At 42.5% G+C, this 20880-nt stretch overlaps 2 protein-coding genes across 2 annotated transcripts; both read right to left on the bottom strand.

Annotated features, from left to right (window-relative positions):
- Positions 1 to 5857: 5857 nt before the first annotated feature.
- On the bottom strand, positions 5858 to 11545 carry LOC111224314. Its single transcript, XM_022748752.1, has 7 exons — positions 11473 to 11545; positions 8700 to 8744; positions 8143 to 8288; positions 7561 to 7974; positions 6993 to 7247; positions 6636 to 6871; positions 5858 to 6416 (listed from the first exon to the last, which is right to left on the bottom strand). The coding sequence occupies exons 1-7, from the start codon at positions 11543 to 11545 to the stop codon at positions 5858 to 5860; spliced, it is 1728 nt and encodes a 575-aa protein (XP_022604473.1).
- Positions 11546 to 14930: 3385 nt separating this feature from the next.
- cops9 (COP9 signalosome subunit 9) lies at positions 14931 to 20497 on the bottom strand. The gene is made up of 3 exons (XM_022748791.1): positions 20298 to 20497; positions 19231 to 19303; positions 14931 to 15108 (listed from the first exon to the last, which is right to left on the bottom strand). The coding sequence occupies exons 1-3, from the start codon at positions 20358 to 20360 to the stop codon at positions 15071 to 15073; spliced, it is 174 nt and encodes a 57-aa protein (XP_022604512.1). The 5' UTR covers positions 20361 to 20497; the 3' UTR covers positions 14931 to 15070.
- Between the last annotated feature and the right edge of the window lie 383 nt (positions 20498 to 20880).

Below are 20880 nucleotides of genomic sequence, written 5' to 3'. Positions count from 1 at the left end.
ATGATAAGGCACCTCTCTCTCTCTCCCTCTCTCTCTCTCTCTCTTTCTCTCTCTCTCTCTCCAGTTGTCCTTGTTAGAACAGTTCCTGTTTCCTCAGGGAACAAGAAGAAAGAACCTTAATGACTGAACTAGAAAGAGAAAAAGATCTGATGTCTTCAGTAAGAAAAGCCCAGACTGTAAAAAACATTTGTTTGGAGAGACAATTTTGGGTCAAACTATTTTAATGACTTAGAACAAGTGAATTTAACCTCCATTAGCAGAAGTCTGACACTCGCTGCCCTCAAACAAAACCAGCACAGCCCCCGCTGTGCTCAAATATATGAAATCTCACTGAGAAAATAAAAAGTTATTATCAATCTGGGGGTGCAGCGTAATCAAGAAGCTCACAAATTCTACCAGCAACAGTTTCACCACAACCAAGAGTAAAAAGTGCACAAGTCAAAGTGTTGTGACTCGTCTTCGCTGACGCTGCAGATGACTTTGAAACCAAGAGCAAAAGCAAAGTCACCAAAGGAAGGGGACGAGAAATGAATAAGAATATTAACTTATATATAGACAAATCCCCTCATGTTAATGTTGTGGACTCTTCTTCAGTCTAATCCTGCAGATATATATAGAGCCAGTGTAAATCTGCCTTTTGAAAAATCGCTGACTCGGCGTGTTCCTCTGACCTCTTCTACTCTGCGAGAGCAGATGAATCTGCGCACAGTGATGATGCAAGCGCGGCGCCCTCACACACATCCAATTAATTCATTGAGTGTTACAGTGACGCTACTAACAACTGCCTTAAAGCTGGAAGGTTTTTACCTTTTTATATATTAATTGTTTGTTGGACAAAAATATAAACACTTTGTCTTAATACCTTCTTTTTTTTTTTTTCAACTTGAGGTAATTACTTGTCAAACAAAAGTGAATTGATCTCACAGCCACAGACTACTTCAAATTTGGCAAAAACACTCACTCGGACTCGAGGATGAACTGATTAGATTTTAGTGGTCAAAGGTCAAAGGTCACAGTGACCTCACAAAACATGATTTTGGCTTTATCTCGAACTCCCCGGGGGAATCCCATCCGATTTGACACATCCTTTACTTGGGCTCAAGGATGAACTGATTAGATTTGGGGGGGGGTCAAAGGTCAACAGTGTGGTGACCTCACAAAACAGTTTTGGCCTCGTGATCTCTCCATAAGACCTTGTGGGTATTTCTTCATATTTGATGGGAAAAAAACGTTCACTTGGACTCAAGGACAAACTGATTCAATTTTGATGGTGAAAGGTCAAAGGTCACAGTGACCTCAACACTTTTTTTTTGCCATCACTCTCGACTTCCCGCAGCAATTATGACAAAAACGTTTCATATTTTATACGACTCTGGATAAACTGACAACAGTCGTCATGACAGACTAATGAGGAACTTCATTTAATCAGGATTTTAAAAGGGCAGTAGGTCGTGTGTGTGTGTGTGTGTGTGTGTGTGTGTGTGTGTGTGTGTGTGTGTGTGTGTGTGTGTGACCTTTTAAGGTTGTCCACTGCTGCCTGAAACCTCACAACACGTTTCTCTCTTCATGCACAGCTCCCTGACCACAAGCCCCCACTAACAAACACCTACAATACAGGGCAGTGTGTTTCTCTATATGACAAATATACCTCTCTCTCTCCTCAATCCCCCCCCTCTCTCTTCGGTCCTCTCTCTCTCTCTCTCTCTCTCTCTCTGACTCAGACAGACGAGGGGAAGAAGAGGTGAGCGATAATTCATTGCCGATTCTTTTCTCCTCCACATCATGACGTCTTCATCGTCAGTGACGTGCGCTAAAATATTTCTGCACAGCGCTTGGCCATTTCCAGCAAAGACACCTGCTGTTTCTTTTTTATTCCCATCTTCTCATCATCAACTCTTGTTTCTTCTCTCCCTTCCACTTTCTCCCTTTTTTTTTTATCTTTTCACCACCAGTGTCTCCTCTGCCTTTCCTTTGGTTTCAGTCACTTGTTCTTGATCTTCTGGACTCCCTGACTTCTATTGGGTTTTATGTTACCATGCTAACTATCAGCCATATCACTGGAAGCAGTACAAGCTTAAATCATGTTACACACTCACCTGACAAAGTTTAGCTTGGAGCAGTGCAGGTGGTGACTGATGGTTCAGTTCTACAGCCGTGCACTTGACTTGACTCGCAGCTGTCGCACAGACGCGCTGTCCTCCACCTTTTCCTGTGCAGGCCGAACTGCAGCCGGCATTATGTACCACTGGTTTCATAGTGTTAAATGTCTTGTTGTAAAATAATGCATCTTTCCACAGCTAGTGACAGGACAGAGGTGTAAAGGATGGAGATTCATTAGTGCGACAGTGCGATCTATTGTTAGTCTTCAACAGATAATCTGCTTTGACGCGTGTCGACAGCATCAGGAGTGACTGACGTCCACCTCAACCTCCCCTGCACATCAGCAACCGCAAGAGGGAGTCCCAGCTGTAGACTGTGTGTGTGTGTGTGTGTGTGTGTGTGTAACAGAACGAGATCCTCACCCCTAATTATATCTGAGTCGGTCTGCCTCCAGCTGCTGACAAAGTCATACCCCCTGCACTGTCTGACTCACACACACACACACACACACTCGCACACAGATGAGACACATGCCATCACTCACTTCTTCATTTGCTCAGATGGACTTTGTCTCATGCGGCTTCTCTTTGATTTGTTTCTTTATATTGTCTCTCACCCTGCGGGAGAGCGAACACAGACATAAAGATGCAGGTCCTCGTACTTTTTCTCTTTACAGCGCTGTGATCTCTCTCTCTCTCTCTCTCTCTCTTTGTAGTTTTATCTCTTTCTCTGCCTCCTGAAGGAAACATATGATCCACAAACCTCTGTCAGACTAGTCACTTATTGTCGGTGGTCACTACCTCAGACGGTCACAGACGTTTTAAGTTCACATTACATTTAACTTTTCCCCATGGAAAACAAAAAAGGCCTGGTTTAGGGTACTTGCAGAGTCATTAATCATCGTCTCTCCACGATTTTATCTCTTCTCACTGAGACAACTGACACGAAATGTTGTGTCGGCATCAGTTGAACCAAATGAAACACAAAAAACATGTTTCACACTTTTGAATATGACAGGTGGGTCAGAAATGTATATACTGCATCTGTTTTGCTTTTTTTTCGACTATACAATTAAAAGTTGGTTTAAATCGTTACTTTAGCTCAATTTCCCCCAAAATCTGATACTCACTGGAACATGTTCTTCAGTGTTGGCAAATTAGAGAATGTCGAGTGAAGTGAAAGAGTTTCATCTGTTTTTTTTTTTTGTCTGTATCCACTTTCTTACATTTTCAAGATAAACTTCAGGTGCATTTTCAGATGTTATCAGCAAACTAATTTCATAGAGACACAATATCCTTCAGAGGAAAAAAAAAAATCTGATAATAGAAAGGGAACAAGACAGACGATAAGCAGCTCTGGGAACAGAGAGGAGACAAATCAATAACCTGCAGTCATGAGTTAGAGAGAAAATATGCTAACTCCTTGTCATGATGGTGCCGGGGGGGTTTTCCTGCAGGTAACCTGGAAATAAACAAATCAAACGGGGAGATTCAGGATGAAATTGGCAGAAGACATAACTGCGAGGCTCATGTTTAGACTGCAAGCACATGTGCGTTCGTGGCCCCGTGGGGATACACCGCAAGAGTGAAGCGGGAGATATCAACAATGACTCCACATTTCCTGGGCGTCCTGCAGCCACAGCTATCGGCGAGCCGCTGTGTACTCCATCCAGATGTGCTCCTCTTCCCCGTCACTCACGTCTCCCTGGGAGAGGTTGGGTTATTCTTTAAGCCAGCATTTATTTTCAGTGTAAACACCACATCTCTTGACATCAGTGCTCTTTTGTTTCCCAGGTACGTCTCTCCTAAAAGGAGCCATAGCGATGATGATGATGATGATGATGATGATGATGATAACTGTGGTGAATTCTTTTAAAAGTCGTCTGAAGTTTTCTGTCCGTGCTCTACCAGAGCTTCCCTCCGGGGCCTCTGAATGGCAGCCGCTCCAAATGTGTTTGAGAGCTCATGGATCAATAAAGTGAAGCCTCTGCTCTCTCTCTCTCTCTCTCTCTCTCTCTCTCTCTCTGACCCTCCTCTCGCTGCCTGTATTTGGGGCCGACTGAGAACCAGCGAGGCAAAAGATGGAAGTCAGAGGAGGGCAAGATGAGGAGCAGAGGGGCCAGAGAAGCCCCTTTTCAAAGACGAGATTCGGGCTCCATCAGTGGAGGTTCAAATGTTGTTTGACTTTGCTGATGAGCCAACCTGAAAATCTACTCCTATCTGTCATCACAATAGGAAATGAGGGGAGGGAAAACATCCATCCTGTTTGAATACCTGATCATTTGTTTTACTTTTACACGTAGCACAGTGACCTTTGCCATTATTAACCTATGAATCAAGGGTTTTATTAACGTGATGTGAAAGCACATCGTCTGTAGGGAGAAAGGGAGGCTGTTCTTCTCTCAGTGACGACAGGTTCTGTCAGATCGAACTCGTGTCTCTCCAAAGGGAACACGCTGGAAAACAACTACAATGATGGACAATGTTTTGGCTCTTTTTGAGTGCACAAGCAACAAACTGAAGCTGTATATTTTTGCAGTAATATAAGTAAACACAATGTGGAAACCCATTTCTGCCAGAAAAAGATATATGAAAATATATGGGATATTCTGTCAGGATTAGGAGATGCTAAATCAAGTTCATGACTCATTAAGTAAAACATTAAGCCCACATTTGACTTTAAAGATAAGATTTAAGTTAGAATTATGTGATTTAAAGTCAAAATTAAGAGAGAGTGCAGTACTTAGTAGCCTGTCTCCAGATGTCGACTGTTATTATTTCTAATGCTGCATCGTTTTTGTTTTCTGGCCCTGATGGGCTTCCGTACAAATGGACAGCAGCAAAGTACATTATGCTGCAGAAGTGGTTTTGAGAACTTTCAATAGATGCTTTGGTGTGTTTTACTCATCAGTCGGTTTTCTAGTGACAAGAAGTGCTACTCAGCCTTATCTTGTGTGGTTCTGGAGGGGGGGGGTAGTCAAGTGAGAAAATATATTTTCAGCTCCAAGCTTCATTGAAAATAGATTTAAGCTGCGGCTTGGGGACTTCAAGTTTATAGCAGAAACCTTGCAATACAAACTGAGGAGTCTGAAAGATGATGGCGTTCATCAGACAGGGAGGGTCTAATGAAAATATGCTGTTGGCTGCTTTTGTTTTTGCCTTGACCCACTCTAGAAGTCAGGAGTGCCGCAGCTGTCAGTTGTCCCGTGTTGTTTCAGTTGACACATTATAATCAAGTCGAGTCAAATGTCAAGATTCAGTAAATCAAACACCCCCAAAAAAAACCAGCTTTCACAAGCTTTTTATTAGAACATTCAAAATGAAAAAAAAAAAACTTTACATAATCCATCACTGACAAAAAGCAACAAACAAATAAAAAAAAAAGTGAGATGCAAAGATACAGAAGCGAAGCTGAGCGTCGGGAGGTCATTACACATTCGAGCGGATCGAGGAGGTTTGAGGTGGAAGCTGGAAAAAAGCGATAGGCCAAAGCAACAGGTGTGAAGCAGCTACAGAGATGAAAAGGTTTCTGGAACACGGTCAGCTCTCTGAGCGCGCTCCTGCGGCTGGAAGCTATGTGTGTGGATGTACGTGCATGTGCTCGCTCACTGGGTCCATAGACTTCTCATGTGTCCCGTAAACTGGTCCAGTCTGGACTGGTTGTGCACTGCGTGAGGCGGTCATGGGGCTAAGCTACAAGAATGCACGGGGACTGTGTATTCATGTCCGTCTGCATGCATGAGTGTGTTTTTGCATGTTTATTTCTTGCGGTAGTCGTCTGCGTAAGCTCTGTGTTCCTCCTGCTCAGGGAACTGGTCTCCGTAGCGCCTCAGTATGTCCTGCAGGCTGGGCATTCCCATTGAGAGCGGCTGGTAGGACATGTGAGGCTCCTCCTGGCCACTCTGGTAGGGCTCCGTCTCGTACTGCTCCTGCTCCTGCCGCTCGCTGTCTGCCGCCCCCTGGTTGTGGTCCTCCTCGGCGTGATGCTCGGGCTGGGCCTCGACGCGGGCCTGCTCGGGCTCGAAGCGACGCAGGCGGCAGTCTCGGTCGTACTCGGGGTCGCAGTGAGGGTTGGTGGGCTCCAGGACTCCGTTTCGTGTGCCGTCAGCGTTCAGGTGGGGCTCGTAGGCCTCGGCGGGGTAGGGGATGCGGCGGTGAACTCCGGAGCGAGGCTCGTTGGGCTTCACGGGGAAGCATTCACGGTCGTAGCCGATGAAGCAGTCATAGCCCTCCTTGGTTTTACCTGGGGGGCCCAGAGGGTGGCGCTCCTCCTGGGCTGGCTGCTCATAATTGGGGTTGGAAAAAGGGAACTGCTGCCTGGGGTTGGGGGGGCCATGGCGGTGCATGGCGGCCGCTGCCTCGCGGATCGCAGCGTACGGATCATTGGGGTCAGACTCTGGAGCAGTCTCCATGCGTGGAGCATGTGGGTCATTAGCTTGAGCTTGGGCCATGTATCGGCGGATAATGGCATACGGGTCACTAGCTGGAGGAGGAGTCGGGGCGCTGGCCTGGCGGAACATAGCATAAGGATCAGACAGTCTGTTAGCATGAGCGCTAGCATAAGCATCCCTAAACATGGCATAGGGATCGTTGTTGTGCTCAGCAGCAGGTGGGGCGGCGCGAATCGCCGCAGCCTCGTCCGTCTCCTCGCCTTTGTACGCCTCTGGGGGGTTGGCAAATTTGGTGGCGGTGAGAGGGTTGCAGCCGTCTTCATAAAGAGGGTTGCAGGATCCCGGGCCAGCAGCGGCAGGGGGGTTAGGGGCACGGGGGGCCTGGAGGGACAGGAAAAAAAAACACCTTGTATCATGACAGCTGCATCATAAATGTAAATAAAAACACTAGACATGAAAAAATAAGAAAGCGGAGACTAAATAATAATAAAATAAAACATACTGAAAGGGAGGCAGTGTAGGCGCAGAGGGGATCCCTGAGCGGATCACAGTTGGGGTACTGCAGGTAGAGACCAGAGGCGGCTTTCTGCACCAGTTTGGGTTTGCAGGAGGGGTCTTTCTTGGGATCACAGCCGAGGTGGGCGTAGGAGGGCAGAGACCCGGCGGAGGGCAGGTGCCCATAGGCGGCTCTCAGGTGGTACTGAAGACACTCGACGTCTTCAGAGGAGCAGATACGCAGCAGCTCGGCCTTCTGCTCCTGAAGCACGAAAAGTACATCATATATATCTTGCAGTTTAAAGCCACTGTGTATCTGTGCATCTTCCAACTTATTCTGATAGTATAAAGTTTATTGTTTTCAGCCCTTCACACTGCCACAGTGTCTTCTCTAGAGCTACCACAAGGGGGCACTGTAACAGTCAGTCGATTAATTAACTGCCATCTTGAAAAACACTTTAAAGTTGGTTTTATTGCCAAATGGTGACATGCTGTGCATATTATATCCTTATAAAAACAGTTTGCAATTCACTGAATTCAGTAAACTGGACTCAATGTGCTGCCTGATAGTTTACCTTGGAGAGGAAAGGCGTTGAAGATGGAGAGTAGTAGTAATACCCAGACTGTGGGTCCTTTGCTGGGGCAGCAGAGCGGACGTACAGAGGGGCCGGGGCCTTCACTGGAGCTGGGGCAGGGGTGGCAGCTGGCAGCACCAGGGGCAGGTAGGGGCTCTTCCCCTGGACCAAAGCAGCATACAGGCAGTAAGGGTCCTTGGTGGGGTCACAGGTTTTGACCGGTGCAGGCTTGGGGGGTTCGGGTTTGGGCTTGGGCCTGCTGGTGTAGGAAGCCACACAGTTGGGGTCGTCGGAGTCGGCGCAGGACTTGTAGATCTCCCCCAGGTGGCGCAGGTAGGCCTTGTAGGAGCGACGTCCCTCAGCACGGTTCTTGTTCTGGAGGTAGGCCAGGTAGATGCGATCCATCTCCTGAACCTGAGAGCGGAGGAGGGGGAGGGCTTAACTGGGGAGTTGATTCAGACACTGAGAGTGTGGACACCCAAATCCTTTATTTATTTATTTATTTATTTATTTATTTATTTATTTATTTTAAATGTGTGTGTGTGTGTGTGTGTGTGTGTGTGTGTGTGTGTTTTTACTCACTGCTTCCTGGTTGCCGTTGTCAGTGAAGAACTTGTACCAGTTCCAGAAGTCAGAGTGTTGCTTGTACCAGCTGATGTTCCTGCGGTTGCGGATCAGCCTCCTGTGTGACGCCGCGGCCGCCGCCCTCTCCTGGACGCTCTCTCCGGCTGACGGCAGGAAAGAAAAATGGAAGGCACTGCTGATCCCAGGGCTTTTCAAACTCACTTGTGCACCAGATTAAAGGACTTTCCAGGGACTTTTTAAACTTTATAACGAGCTACTCAAGGACCCAAACTTGTTATATTTTGAGGTTAGATATCATTAAGCCTTCCTATCATACTAGATATCAATCATCAGGTCGAGTATTGATGCTGCACTGGAGCGAGGTGAGGTGCTGTGATGAATTTGGGTGTTGTTCTTTAATCAAAACCTATTTTCATGGACTCATTCATCAACAACTTTCATGGTCTTTCACCCCTGGCAAATTGCCACTGTATACTTTCTAAAAGCAAACACCAGTGTGTAAGTATATTCTTAGGTTAAAAAACAAACAAACAAACAAACAAACGCATATTTACCATCTCCTTTGGCCTTTTGCCCGATTGGTCCAGCAGAGAGGAAAGCTGCAAAGGTGTTCAGAGAAAAGCAAAAACAGATGTCAAATCAAGAAGTTGCTGAAGTCAAGATTAAGTCCTGGAAATTGCTTACTCCATCTATTCTGACTTTTGAAATGTGCCTTGAATACATATGTGATAATACGACATTTAACCTCAAACACTTAGAGGCAGATATCATTCATTAAATGGGGCAGAGGTAATTGGCTCTGCCTGAGGCGCTGCGGCTCTTTGTAGATTTTATAGGTGAGCCCATAACATCAAACCCCATGCTGCGCTTTCAAAGAGCTGTGTTTGTGTGTGTGCGTGTGTGTGTGTGCGTGTGTGTGTGTGTGTGTGTATGTGTACAGCGTGTGCACTGTTTGACCCCCGTGCGGCTGAGGGAAGAGCGGATTCAGCTCTGCTCCAGGTTTCTTTCATCTCCACAGGGAAAAGGTGTTAATGCCTTACAGAAGGAGAGGAAGAGGAGGAAGAACGAGAGGCTTTAAAAAGAGAGATCCAGAGGGGATAATTCAGGGTTACGTGGCGCATGGCAGAAGAGGGGAAAAACATCAATCCTCCTGATTTAAAAAAAAAAAGAAAGATCTTTGATAATCTCTGGAGTAGTCAGACAGATGTGACGTACACTGTGTGGTGTCAGGTCGGAGAAGAAGAGTAACAAGCAAAGGTATGAATCAGGAAAGAATGAAAGAAAGGAGGAGAAGTGAAGGTGACCTGAGGTGATGGAGTGATGTGGAGGAAGAGGAGGAGAAGGAGGAGGAGGGGGGGGGGCTAAATGATGCTGCCTCAGTGTATCCGCTGTTTTTAAAAAAAAAAAAAAAAAAATTTTATGAGCCTGTAAAAAGGTGGCAGGCACATCTGGAAACAGCAGTGCTTTAAGAGGGCAGGAGAGGAGGTGATGCTGACGGGTACTAATTTTTTACAGGACGGGAACGATGAAAGAAAAACTCCCCTTACTACTACTCCTCTTTTTCTTTCTTCTTTTTTTTCTTCTTCCTGTTTAACCATCAGGACGGTTCAATTTTAAAAACCCATTTTAAAAGGGAAAGACGAGCCTTGACGAGAGCAAAGTGCAAACAGGTGGCGGAGGAGCATCCTGCCATATAGATGATATATGAACACCGCAGGGCGTGTTAGGGAGCCAGATTATGATATACACAGAGCACAGATGGGTTACAGCCACTCAGCAAGGATACAGAGATGAGTGAGTCCGTGTCCATGAACCGGTGAAGGGCAGAAACTAACCCTTAGCCTTAACAAGCAAGACCTTGAGAGGGAGATTGTGAAGCTTCAAGTCGAGTAAAATTTATTTCTAAGGAGCTCTTAAAGACGCAGGGTAACAATGAGGTGTGAGAGCAAACAGAGGAAGCGGATATTGCTTCCTGTCGTACTGAAGCAGACACAATTTGCTTTATCTCATCCAGCTACAACATAAACTTCTGCTTACATGAACGTTTCTTCCACCACTGGCTAAAACAATTCACAAAATCAACTGTCAATCAACTCTCTCCTTGAATCTAAAAATAAGTCTGAGTATGTGCAGTTATTTTCAAGTTTCCCGACCTCTCATATCTTTACAGTGTAGCTTTTGAAAAGGTGACGGAAAACTGATTATAATGAACACACTGTGGCATGAATATCGTCATCAACGTCGTGATTATATCCTTCACCAGTTGTCATTTTGAATGGTGCGAAATTACTGCATGTTTGTGTTTGTACTTTCGCAATCACACTCCTTTTTTTTTCTGTCTTTCTTTTTTTCAACGTATAAGCTCATCAGTCATGGAAATAAAACTAAAAGGAAAAAACTGCATTAAGAAGTAATAGTTGACATTTTCTTCAGTGCATCTCTATAATAATCAAGAACTGAATGAGTCATATTTGACAAGATTCATTCTGTGTTATAATGAGAAAAACCTGAACAGATGCTTCTCTGTTTTATTTATGTGCTGGCAACAAAGTAGTTTGATACAGTGCAAGTACAATTCATAAGTACAAATTTCAGATACTTGTTCTTTAGTTTTTGTTAATTTCACACTTCTGTGGCGCCACATTTCAGACAGGAGACAGACATATGGAACTTTTTACTCAATTACATTTATCTGACACTTTACAAATAAGATTTTACACGCTATCAAACGAACTGATTGATAAGTCAGTCAGCGGAAAATTAAAGTTTTGATAACTGAATAATCATCATGTGAAGAACGATGTCAACCGTCAACAGTTTTACTGTTTTTCTGTTTTTCTATGATTGTAAATGGAACATTTTGGGGTTTGGACTCTGATGGACACAATCCAGTATTTTCTGTCGTCCTGTAGACTACATGATTAATCAGTTAATTGAAAAAATAATGAATATAATAATAAGAATGAAAATAATCATTAGTTGCTGTCCTAAATTAAACTCCTCCCCATATAAAGAATACTTAAAATGACCTTTATTTATACAACAGCAACACGCACTGGGGTCCATTTCCTGCACTGAGTCCTTTTACTTTCGGAGAAGTTAATTTCACTGATATTACTTCTGTGATTTTAGAAGATCTTTACTTGTATAAGCTCATATTTACAGCAGAATTACTGCTTTTATCTCAGTAAAGTATCCGAACGCTTCTTTCACTGCCGCTGATTTTACACACATTTCAGTTTAGAGCATGACATATACAGAAGATTATATCATAGTGTCTGTCTGGATGGGGACAGATATCTGCTATACTGACCACTGTGTACTCACCAGGCAGCAGCATCACAGCCAGCACAGCGGTGATGAACACCCCGGAGAAACTGGTTCTCCTTCTTCCAGCCATGACTTCTCACACCTCCACGTCTCCTGCGAACACACACACACACACACACACACACACACTGTTCAAAATGATGCTTTATACTCTAAACTTCCCACTCAGTCACTTTTGTGCCAAATTTTATTTTATTTTTTTTGCCACAAATGGGTTGTTGTTGTACTTTTATTTTTGGATATCGCCCAAAAACAATATCGCAGCTAGAGATTCTACTAAAAATACACACCTGCTTTGATTATTGCTACAAAATTAGGGTTTCAGTTTATCCAACCAGGGTAGTAAAATGACATTTTAGAAAGAGATCCTCTCAAAACAGGAGCTCAAAAAGACATTTGATTACCTGCAAGAGCGGTCGGCAGCGCAGACACTCCTGCAAACCTCCCGAATTGAAGGTGGAAGGTGTTAAATTCCCACTCCAATCACAACCTGAGACCCCAGAGCTGAGCTAGTTTTCACCTGGAGAGCTGGTTAAGTGACCCCTGCAGCTTGGAAGGGAACTCTAAATGCGGAGGCTTTTGAACAGACATGTTGCCACACGGCCCCCGCACCCCACCACCCCACCTCACCCCACCTCACCCCACCTCACCCCACCCTCCTGGCTGGTTTGTCATTGAAAAACAGAACCAGGTGTTTGTTCAGCAGCCAAACTTGACTTCAACCTGAGCTTGAGTCTCCAGGGTAAGTACCTAAATCCACCAACGTGAACACAGAGGTGCAGACCTAACCGTTTGTTTGTTTGTTTGGTGTCTTACCTGTGGTTATCTTATCGGCGTATCTGTCTGCAGATCCAGATGTGGACTCCCAACAACAGTCCAGATGACTCCGTCCACCTGGGCTCAAACACTAAGTGTGTGTTCGTATATATATGTGTGTGTGTGTGTGTGTGTGTGGGTGTTGTAGAGATTCCCGCTGCACCCTGTCCCTGCGGCCCTTCTGACAGACTGCCCTGACGAGGGGACCCCGCAAGGTTTTAAACCGAGCCCGTCATCTCCGACGCACGCAACAAGTATTCATTAACACACACACACAGGAAAACGCACACAGGGACCACCTGAGGGGGTCAAGGGCCACCTCAACAAGACGCCTGATTGGCTGCAACTTTCTGAGCTTTTGGACCAATCGCAGGCACCGTAATTAAGGACAGGAAAAGAGAGAGAGTGGGAGGGTTTGAAGGAGGGGAGATAGAGACGTGGAGAAATACATTAGGGTAACAAGTTGCCTCAAGTGATTTATTATTTTTTTTATTTAACAAACATTGTTTTAATCCAGAGTCAAATTTAAGGCTAGAAGTCAGACCCTGGATCTGATCTGGTATTTTTTTTGGGGGGGGGGGGGGGGGGGTGCCACACTGACTCTGGAGCAAGAAAAACAAAGATAGAAGAAGGAACAGAAGAAAGAAAACATGAGGAAATAATGAAGGGGGGGCTGAGGTGCCACATAAGCACTTCTCAGACCTCAGTGAGGGCCAAACCACAGCTTCTGTCTAAACCTGAACACACACACACACACACACACACACACACACACACACACACACACACACACATATATACAGGGACAGCTGGTCTACACATGAGGAATTTGATAATCTACAGTTTCCTCCTCACTTTAACTGTGTTCGGGCATGCCAGCCTTGTAAGACACACATGTACACAGTGGCAGCGATTTTAGTGCGTCTCTGGAAAAAAAAAGCAAAAAAAAAAAGCAGCCATATAGCTGTGATGTATGATGCAACATCACTACATGTGACAGGATTACACCTGTAATTCAATTATGACTCTCTGTCGTCTTATGAAGTTTGTGTCCAGGCCGGTTTATGAGGTTTTATTAGTTTATAAAGAAATTGGGATTTCTTTTTTTTTTTTTTTTTTTACACCAAATGTGATTTAACAAAAATCCTGCTTTTTGAGCACAAGAATTAGTTTTTAAACATTTTATTGTAGTTCAGAGAGCGGACGCTTTTATTCTTTTATTTTCAGTGTTTGTTTAGGAATAAAGACTAAACCTTGTTAAAGTCAAAGTACTTTGTGGAGCTGTTTATTGTACTTTTAACTCAAGGAATCTTTGAAACCTTTGTTTCATATTATTTGTCTTTCTTTGTAAAATTAAACATTTGTGACTAAATAAACGTATTGAGTCATAAATGTAAACGTAAATTATTTTTCAGTCGCCATTTAACCACTGGAGAGTCAGGGTTTTGCTAGGCTGCTCCATCCTGATTAGTCTTTGTGCTAAGCTAAGCTAACCGGTCACTGACTGTAGCTTAGCATTTCAGGCACAGATATGAGAGTGGATCCAAAGAAAAAGTAACTGCTAAAAATGTGGAACAATTCCTTTAAATTCAACAATAAAAACAACTCAAGATAATCCTCTTTAATCAGGACTGTGTGGTTGTGGTTTGATCAGGTTTAACTGACGGATTATGATTCAAATGTCACTACAATCTGACTGACACGACATCGTCCTCCCTGAGACCATAAAGCTGTGGTGATGATAGTAAGGAGCTGAATGAGAACACACTCGCTGCAGCATGGAGCGATGGTGAGTGTCCGGCCTGCAAAGAGCTCTGACCTCAACCCCATCCGACACCTCTGGGATGAACAGGAACGCCGACTGTGAGCCAGGTTTTATCGCCCGACACCAGCGCCTCACTTCACTAATGCTCTTGTGGCTGAATCCCTGCAGCAAGGCTCAGAAAAAAAAATCTTGTGCAAAGCCTGAAACCCAAAAGGGGAAATGTTTACAGCAGCATGTTTGCAGATCTGTTCCTGTGGTAATTCTGCAAACATCCACACAACTGTAATGTGCATGTGCGGTGTAAATACGTTACTGCAGATTTTCAAAGATCTTTTATTTTCTTGGTCTTTTGTCTTTTACACCCACACATCAGCAGCTGGTTTATGATCTGCAACATCGCAGGGAAAATCAAAAAATTGCGGGAAACAAAAAACTGCAAAGCTCATGTGACAGTTTGAAGACGGTGAGAGACGTGATTCTGATCTCACAAGCAAAATCAAATCCCAGCTTTTTCCATTTTCCCTATTTGTGACACCTGACTGAATCAATATATTGACTTGACAACAAACCATTATACTGTGCAAGAGTCTGCACCTGAATTCTTCATTTGCTCTCTCTATATATATATTTTTTTTAGCATTTCCACATTTTTGTCAGCCCCTTTCCTGTCCCATCGTGCCCCAACTGAACATTTAGTGGTCATGTTAACACTGTATCTTGTATGTAATTACGTTTGCTAACAGGTGTTTCGCAGAGCCCGCAAACCTACAATCCAGCCGGGGGAGCAGATTCAAACACGACGACGCCAAAACCATACTCATAATTTTCTCTACAGCTGGAATGTGAGGGATTCTCAGAATTCACAGACACCTGGTTCACCATGACAGCGAAAAGAGGCTTTATTTCAGTATGATGGTGAGTGACATGTAAAGGAGGGGGGAGGGGCTGTACAAATAAAAGAAAATAAGCCAATTTTCACAATTTCTTTTTCTATGTACATGATCACACTGGCGTTCACTGCAGGTCATCGTCATCGAAAAGATCCTCAAAGTCTGCAGACAAAAGAGAGACAGAGAGGAAGAGCACAGGGTTAGAATTAGTCCAGCTGTTTCCCAAAACTCCCACATTCTCAGCTAATTATCCTATTATATAATGAGTTTTTTTTTTACTCTTGCTGCTGACTTCAGACCGGCTTAAACTTCTCACAACAGATGCTGTAGGGTGAGCACTTTTATCTGCCTTTTTAACTTTTGTTTGTTTGTGCTTTTAAATGTGGCCAAACATATGAGAGCTGCCGACGCGCCGTCCGCATTTCTCCTTCAAATTACGACGGGGTTCCCGAGGACTCCAACTGAGAAAATCCTACACATCATTAGACAAACAAATGATAATAATACTAATTAAAAAAAGATTAGAAAACAATAAATAGTCTGTAAGCTGATTTCTATTCGTATAACAATTTCAGATTTGTTTTCAGCCCCTTTAATGCTCCAAATTCACTGTTTGCAGCTTGTTGTATTTGTATTCTAGGAAATTAAACTAATATCTTTGGGTTTTGAACAAAACAACTAGAATAAGTCAAATGTGTAAGGGATATTTTTTCTATTCATCCTGACATTTTATGGGCCAAAGGATTGATCAATGAATCGATAAAATAATGGAGATTCAAGGTAATCCTTATTAACCCAGAGGGGCAATTTGTTGCACAGCCATCAGTAAATAAATACAGTAATCACACACAACAACTTACCCTCAAACAATTTACAAAAGAGACAAGGACAAGGCAAGGACGAATGGATTGATAATAAAAATAATCATTAGCTGCAGGATTTCAGGTGATCTCGTCTGGTGATCAATCTGTCATTAAAGCCAGAACAGCAGGTGAGAACCTTGCACCTCTAGTTTTCCTCGGTCTCTACTCGTGCTGCACGACATGCAAAAACAAAATCGTACATTGCTATTATTTTTTATTATTACACTTGCCCATGTTGCAATTTCGATTATCTTTCGATTAATTGAAGCCCTAGTCGCTACAGCTGTCACATGCAGTAGCTACAGATGGCTTTTTAATGTGCCTTGACACTTGCAAGGGCTCTCAGTCTTAAATCCACATTTGGCTGCCCGCCGCCACGTGTTGTGGTCTTGGGAAAGAAATGATGCAGCCAGTGGGTGCATGGGTGCCGTCGATGTAATGTAAAATGTTTGCCAATGGGTGCCACCTTCCAAAATGCCACGATGAAAAAAAATGGCTGCCAAACCCTAACCGTCACATTTACATGATGTATGTGGAAGTGTGTTTGACGTAACATCTTGATCAGCGTTTCTGGACTGTTGCAATTATAAAACCAGAATCTTTCCTTTCATTATTTGTTTTGTTTGGTCGCTAGTTGTGATGTCTTTTCTCACCCTGAGAGATCTATTTGTGGTGACCGGTTAAATAATCGATGCCTGACTGAGCTCTAGACTCTCCCTCAAGTCACATCCTATTTTAAGCATCGTCATCCCTGTCTCAAATAAAATGAAAAACTGACCTTTTGGAGCCGTCTGCTGAAAGTTTCGTGGAAGCATTCTTTTTTCTTTTTTTTTTACAGGACATATTCACCATGAATTAACTGATGTAAAATATGCTGAAATATTCTTTGAGGGTTTTCCAGACAGATTTAAAAGGTTAGAAGTTGCTTGAAGCCACTTTTATAGGCTATATAGCTGTTATTTATGTCAGCCATATTCACATAAATTTCATAAATTTTCAAGAGTGGCCAGACACAGAGACTGATTTTGCCAACACAAGACTTGAAATTGCTTACTCATGTGTCTGTGGTCTCCAGGAACAGGACATTCCTACATTTTGTCTAATAAAGGGCAGCCTATAAGTCAAACAGCTTGCCCTTTGGCTACCCACAACCCTTTGCAAGTTTTAACACAGTACACAAGCCGCTCTAGCGCCAGAGAATGGGAGTATTACCTTCATAACATGGTCCAGTGTTTCACACTCACGTTGAGTTGACCTTTTTAACATCATTTAACATCATATTGTCATATCCATGTCACGCCTACAGGAGCCACAATGAAGGGCAAAACCTCTTTGAAATCAAACAATGGCTTTGCATTATCACCCCAGTTCTATAAACACAGACAGAACACTTTACAATGACTCACTGAACTCTCAACGACAAAGAGCAAAGCCTCTGCCGCTTTTAGAAGACAGTAAAATGGCCTCATCCTGTACCTCACCTCACCGGCCCGGCTAGGATTATTATTTTCTGGGAATTGGGATTGAAATAGTTGGGGTCCTCGACACAGTACCAGCGTGACAAGATACGCAAATGTGTGTGTATGTATTACGAGAGAAAAGGTTTCAATGATGAGGTCTCTCTGGAAGTGTTTCCTACCCTCAAAACCAGATGCTGGCAAAGGTAATCAGGGTCATCCTGATGTAAATTGTCAACAGTAGATACAGAAGGCTGTAGAGTCCGCTTACAGAGCGCTGTGTCCCTGATCTCTGTAGTGAGTTAACAAGGATGGGTTCTGACAGTTGGTTCTATTTTGGATCTGTTTCCAGATCAGCAAAATAGGATAATAAGAATCTTGTGAAGCACAGAATGCTACAGGTGTTCATTGAATGTTTAAAAATAATTTATTATCGTCTCATTTTCAGGCTGTAGGTACAGGTTGTGCCTTCTGAGCCACTGAGCCAAAAAAAAAGCTGATTAAACATGTGAGTTTCTAGTTTTTTTTGTTGTTTTTTATCCTTTTACTACTTACAAATATTGAAAAGCAAACCTAATAAGATTTGATAACTTTACTTGACACTGGGTGTGACTGGGTTAGGACATGCCACACATGAGAATTTACTAAATGTCAGTTTTAGCAGTGTTAACAACCCAAGTGATTTAAAGGTGTGTGTGTGTTTTAAAGCAGCTGACTGGCGAGGTATCCTGCTGAGTTTCAGTCTTACAGCAGCTATAAAACTCACTTTACCATCCTCCTCTTCTCTACTCTTTTCCTCCCTCTGTTTCTTTTTTCTTCTTTCATTCCCCTCTTTTTAACAATCAGCTCTTTTCTTTCTAGGTCATGTGCTGCTGAGCCAAAATTGTTTTTGCCTGCAGCCAACGCTGCAAGACGGAAAACAGATTAGCTTAGTGTTTTTGTGCGTCCTTTCTGTATGTGTTTACGTGTTCTTGCACATAAACCCGTGTTTACAGGGGAGAGACCGGATTTTTGAGGGTTAATTTGAGAAGACAATGTGGTTGAAGCAAAAAAACTGCACAATGTGCTTACACTAAAGCTCCAGTTTCCATGTGGTTTGTCTGTCTTCTGGTTTGTCCCTGTTACCCTTTCATACTACTGAAACAATACTGGAATACTTTGAAGGTATTTAAGTTAATATGCTCCATAAGAAACCTTAGTAGGGTAGAGACATGATGATGCTGCTTTCTTACTTCATACATGTGTTTGAAATGTTCAGCTTCATTTTAACTTTCAGTTCAGTTCAGTTGAAGTTTGACGTTAAAGGTTAAGCTTTACAAAAACCAATGATCAACTTTCTCTAAAAGAAATCTATGTGTGTGTGTGTGTGTGTGTGTGTGTGTGTGTGTGTGTGTGTTTGTGTGTTAACCAGGTTTTAATTAAAGGTGTGTCATTAAGGGAAAGCTCACTGAAGGGACCTTGGTTTTTAATTTACATGAGCTCATGGTTCTGTACAATACAAGCATTCCTGTGTAAAATCCCTCGTGTCTGGTTACAATTTGTGGGTGACAAACTGACAAAGCACATGGACCAATGGAAGTAAATCATAATGATTTGCTTTAGTTGTTATCCCACACTTATAACTACACACTAGAGGGTTTCTATTTTTCTCTATCAGATATGACCATCAGAGAGACAAAGGCGTATTTAATTGCTTCTGTTTGATCGTTTTAGTTTCAGTCGTGATGCAAATCAAGGAATTTATGTCCATAAACTGGATTAATGAACCAGATTAAGCAAGATTTTTATTTAAATAAGAGATGTATGTTTACCTTCTGCTGAACTGTGCAAAGCTGTGCTGACATAATTAACGAACAGGCAACTGAAGTGCTAATAATATTTTATAAAAATGTATCCACATTAGAAAAAAAAAGGTGATTATGTGGAGGAGATGCTTTGAGCATCAGAGAAACACTGTGACTTACCATTAAAGAAATCAGAGTGAACTGCTTTTTCATTGGCTGCCAGGTCCATTAGCAGGCCGCTGCTGCCTCCTGCCTGTTAACACGCAACAGCACAACCAGTTATAAGGCATGAGCAAAGCACACACACACACTGCTTCATACTGAATACAAGTAATAAGGGATATACAATCGAGAGCTGCAATGATTAGTCACCTGAGAGGAAATCAACTGGCAATATTTTGATAATCGATTAATCATTTCAGTCAACATTTGCTGGTTCCAGCTTCTGAAATAAACAGATTTGCTGCTTTTCTTTGTCTTATATGAGAGTAAAATTTTCAAAACAAGCATTTTGTACATGTCACTCTTAGTTCGGGGAAATTTTATTCACAATTCCCTTTGACATTTTCTAGACTAAGTGATCGATCAATTACTCAGCAAATGAATCAATGTAAATAGTTGTTACCTGCAGCCATAAAATAATCGATTAGGGTAAAATCATTAAAAGAAATGGGAACAGTTATTTCTCATTTAGGATATCCAAATATGTATTTTTAGAATAGATATAGATTTTTTTATACACATGACAGCTCCACTGTATCTGACACTAAATTAATTTAGCCATATCATTGTCAACTGCAACACAAAGAAGATGAAGAGGCAGTCTAAGCATTTTTGAGCGACCAAATCTTAAACATTGAACTGTTTAAGTGCATCCTGAGGCTGTCAGTTCATGTTTCACCTTTTCTTTAATCTAGTTAAGACTAAAGTAATGAAAGAAGCTGTCCTGGGGAAATCACTTGGGCTGAGAATAATGAAAGCAGTTCGTCTTTTATAAGAAAGAAAGTAATACAAACGATGTTTCCTTATAGCTAAAAATAAACATTAATTAACATTTAATAATGATGTAAACCATCCTTAAACGTCTGCATATGCTCCAAGAATGGCTAAAAGTCTAGTGTAATTGAATATTTTAAGGCTTTTTGTAGTTTAACGATATCGTTTTTCCTAGAATATTAAGTATTAATGTTATCAAGCTAGCTAGCATTAGCCAGCGTTTGAATAAATGTTATTTCAACTCGACTAACCTCGTCCAGATCCACGTAGGGGCCAGCTCCTTCAGGAAACATCTCATCCACTGCAGGTTTCATTTTATTTCAGTGAAAATTCAGCACCAGTTGTTTAAAAAAATATGTTGTAGCTTCGAGTTTATGGCTAGCTAAGCTAGCTTCTCGGCATTCGTAAACAAAACAACTGTGTGCAACACTAAAATGGCCCCGGCTAACACTACTAGCGCGTTGCAATTGGTCCGTTCTTCACCTACAGTGACACTGCATACAGTGGTTATGTAATAAGGATATTACAGTAATAATATCTATATTAACCTGTTGCGTTGCCATATGAATTCCTCCTGTTAGTTGAATCACCTCTATCAGTTGCTCATAATTTCTGTTATCACATAAAGCGTGGTGTTACCAGTAGATAAATAATGCAATAATACTTTAACAACCAAAGTAATTGTTATTTTATATCCAAAGTGTACAAAGAGCGTAATAGCGTGGTTCCATCTAAGTGAATTCTGTATGACCAGCATATTATGAAATAAGACTGAACATTTATTTCTGCTAATTTTGAGAAATTAGTCCTTAATACACTTTTCTGAAAGCAGAA

The sequence above is a fragment of the Seriola dumerili genome, unplaced genomic scaffold (genome assembly GCF_002260705.1).
Source record: "Seriola dumerili isolate Sdu_G_001 unplaced genomic scaffold, Sdu_1.0 BDQW01000129.1, whole genome shotgun sequence".
In the NCBI taxonomy this organism is placed as follows: Eukaryota; Metazoa; Chordata; class Actinopteri; order Carangiformes; family Carangidae; genus Seriola; species Seriola dumerili.
The sequence above is the reverse complement of the archived record's forward strand: the minus strand, read 5'-3'. Positions and strand labels throughout refer to the sequence as shown.

Excerpts from the sequence above, each read along its gene's own strand:
- LOC111224314 (XM_022748752.1), bottom strand. The coding sequence starts at position 11,545 with ATGGCTGGAAGAAGGAGAACCAGTTTCTCCGGGGTGTTCATCACCGCT. Across the intron at positions 8,745-11,472 it reads GGCTGTGATGCTGCTGCCTG|CTTTCCTCTCTGCTGGACCA; the intron begins GTGAGTACACAG and ends ACACCTTTGCAG. Across the intron at positions 8,289-8,699 it reads GCAAAAGGCCAAAGGAGATG|CCGGAGAGAGCGTCCAGGAG; the intron begins GTAAATATGCGT and ends TCCTGCCGTCAG.
- cops9 (XM_022748791.1), bottom strand. The coding sequence starts at position 20,360 with ATGAAACCTGCAGTGGATGAGATGTTTCCTGAAGGAGCTGGCCCCTAC. Across the intron at positions 19,304-20,297 it reads CCTACGTGGATCTGGACGAG|GCAGGAGGCAGCAGCGGCCT; the intron begins GTTAGTCGAGTT and ends GCGTGTTAACAG. Across the intron at positions 15,109-19,230 it reads TCACTCTGATTTCTTTAATG|ACTTTGAGGATCTTTTCGAT; the intron begins GTAAGTCACAGT and ends TTTTGTCTGCAG.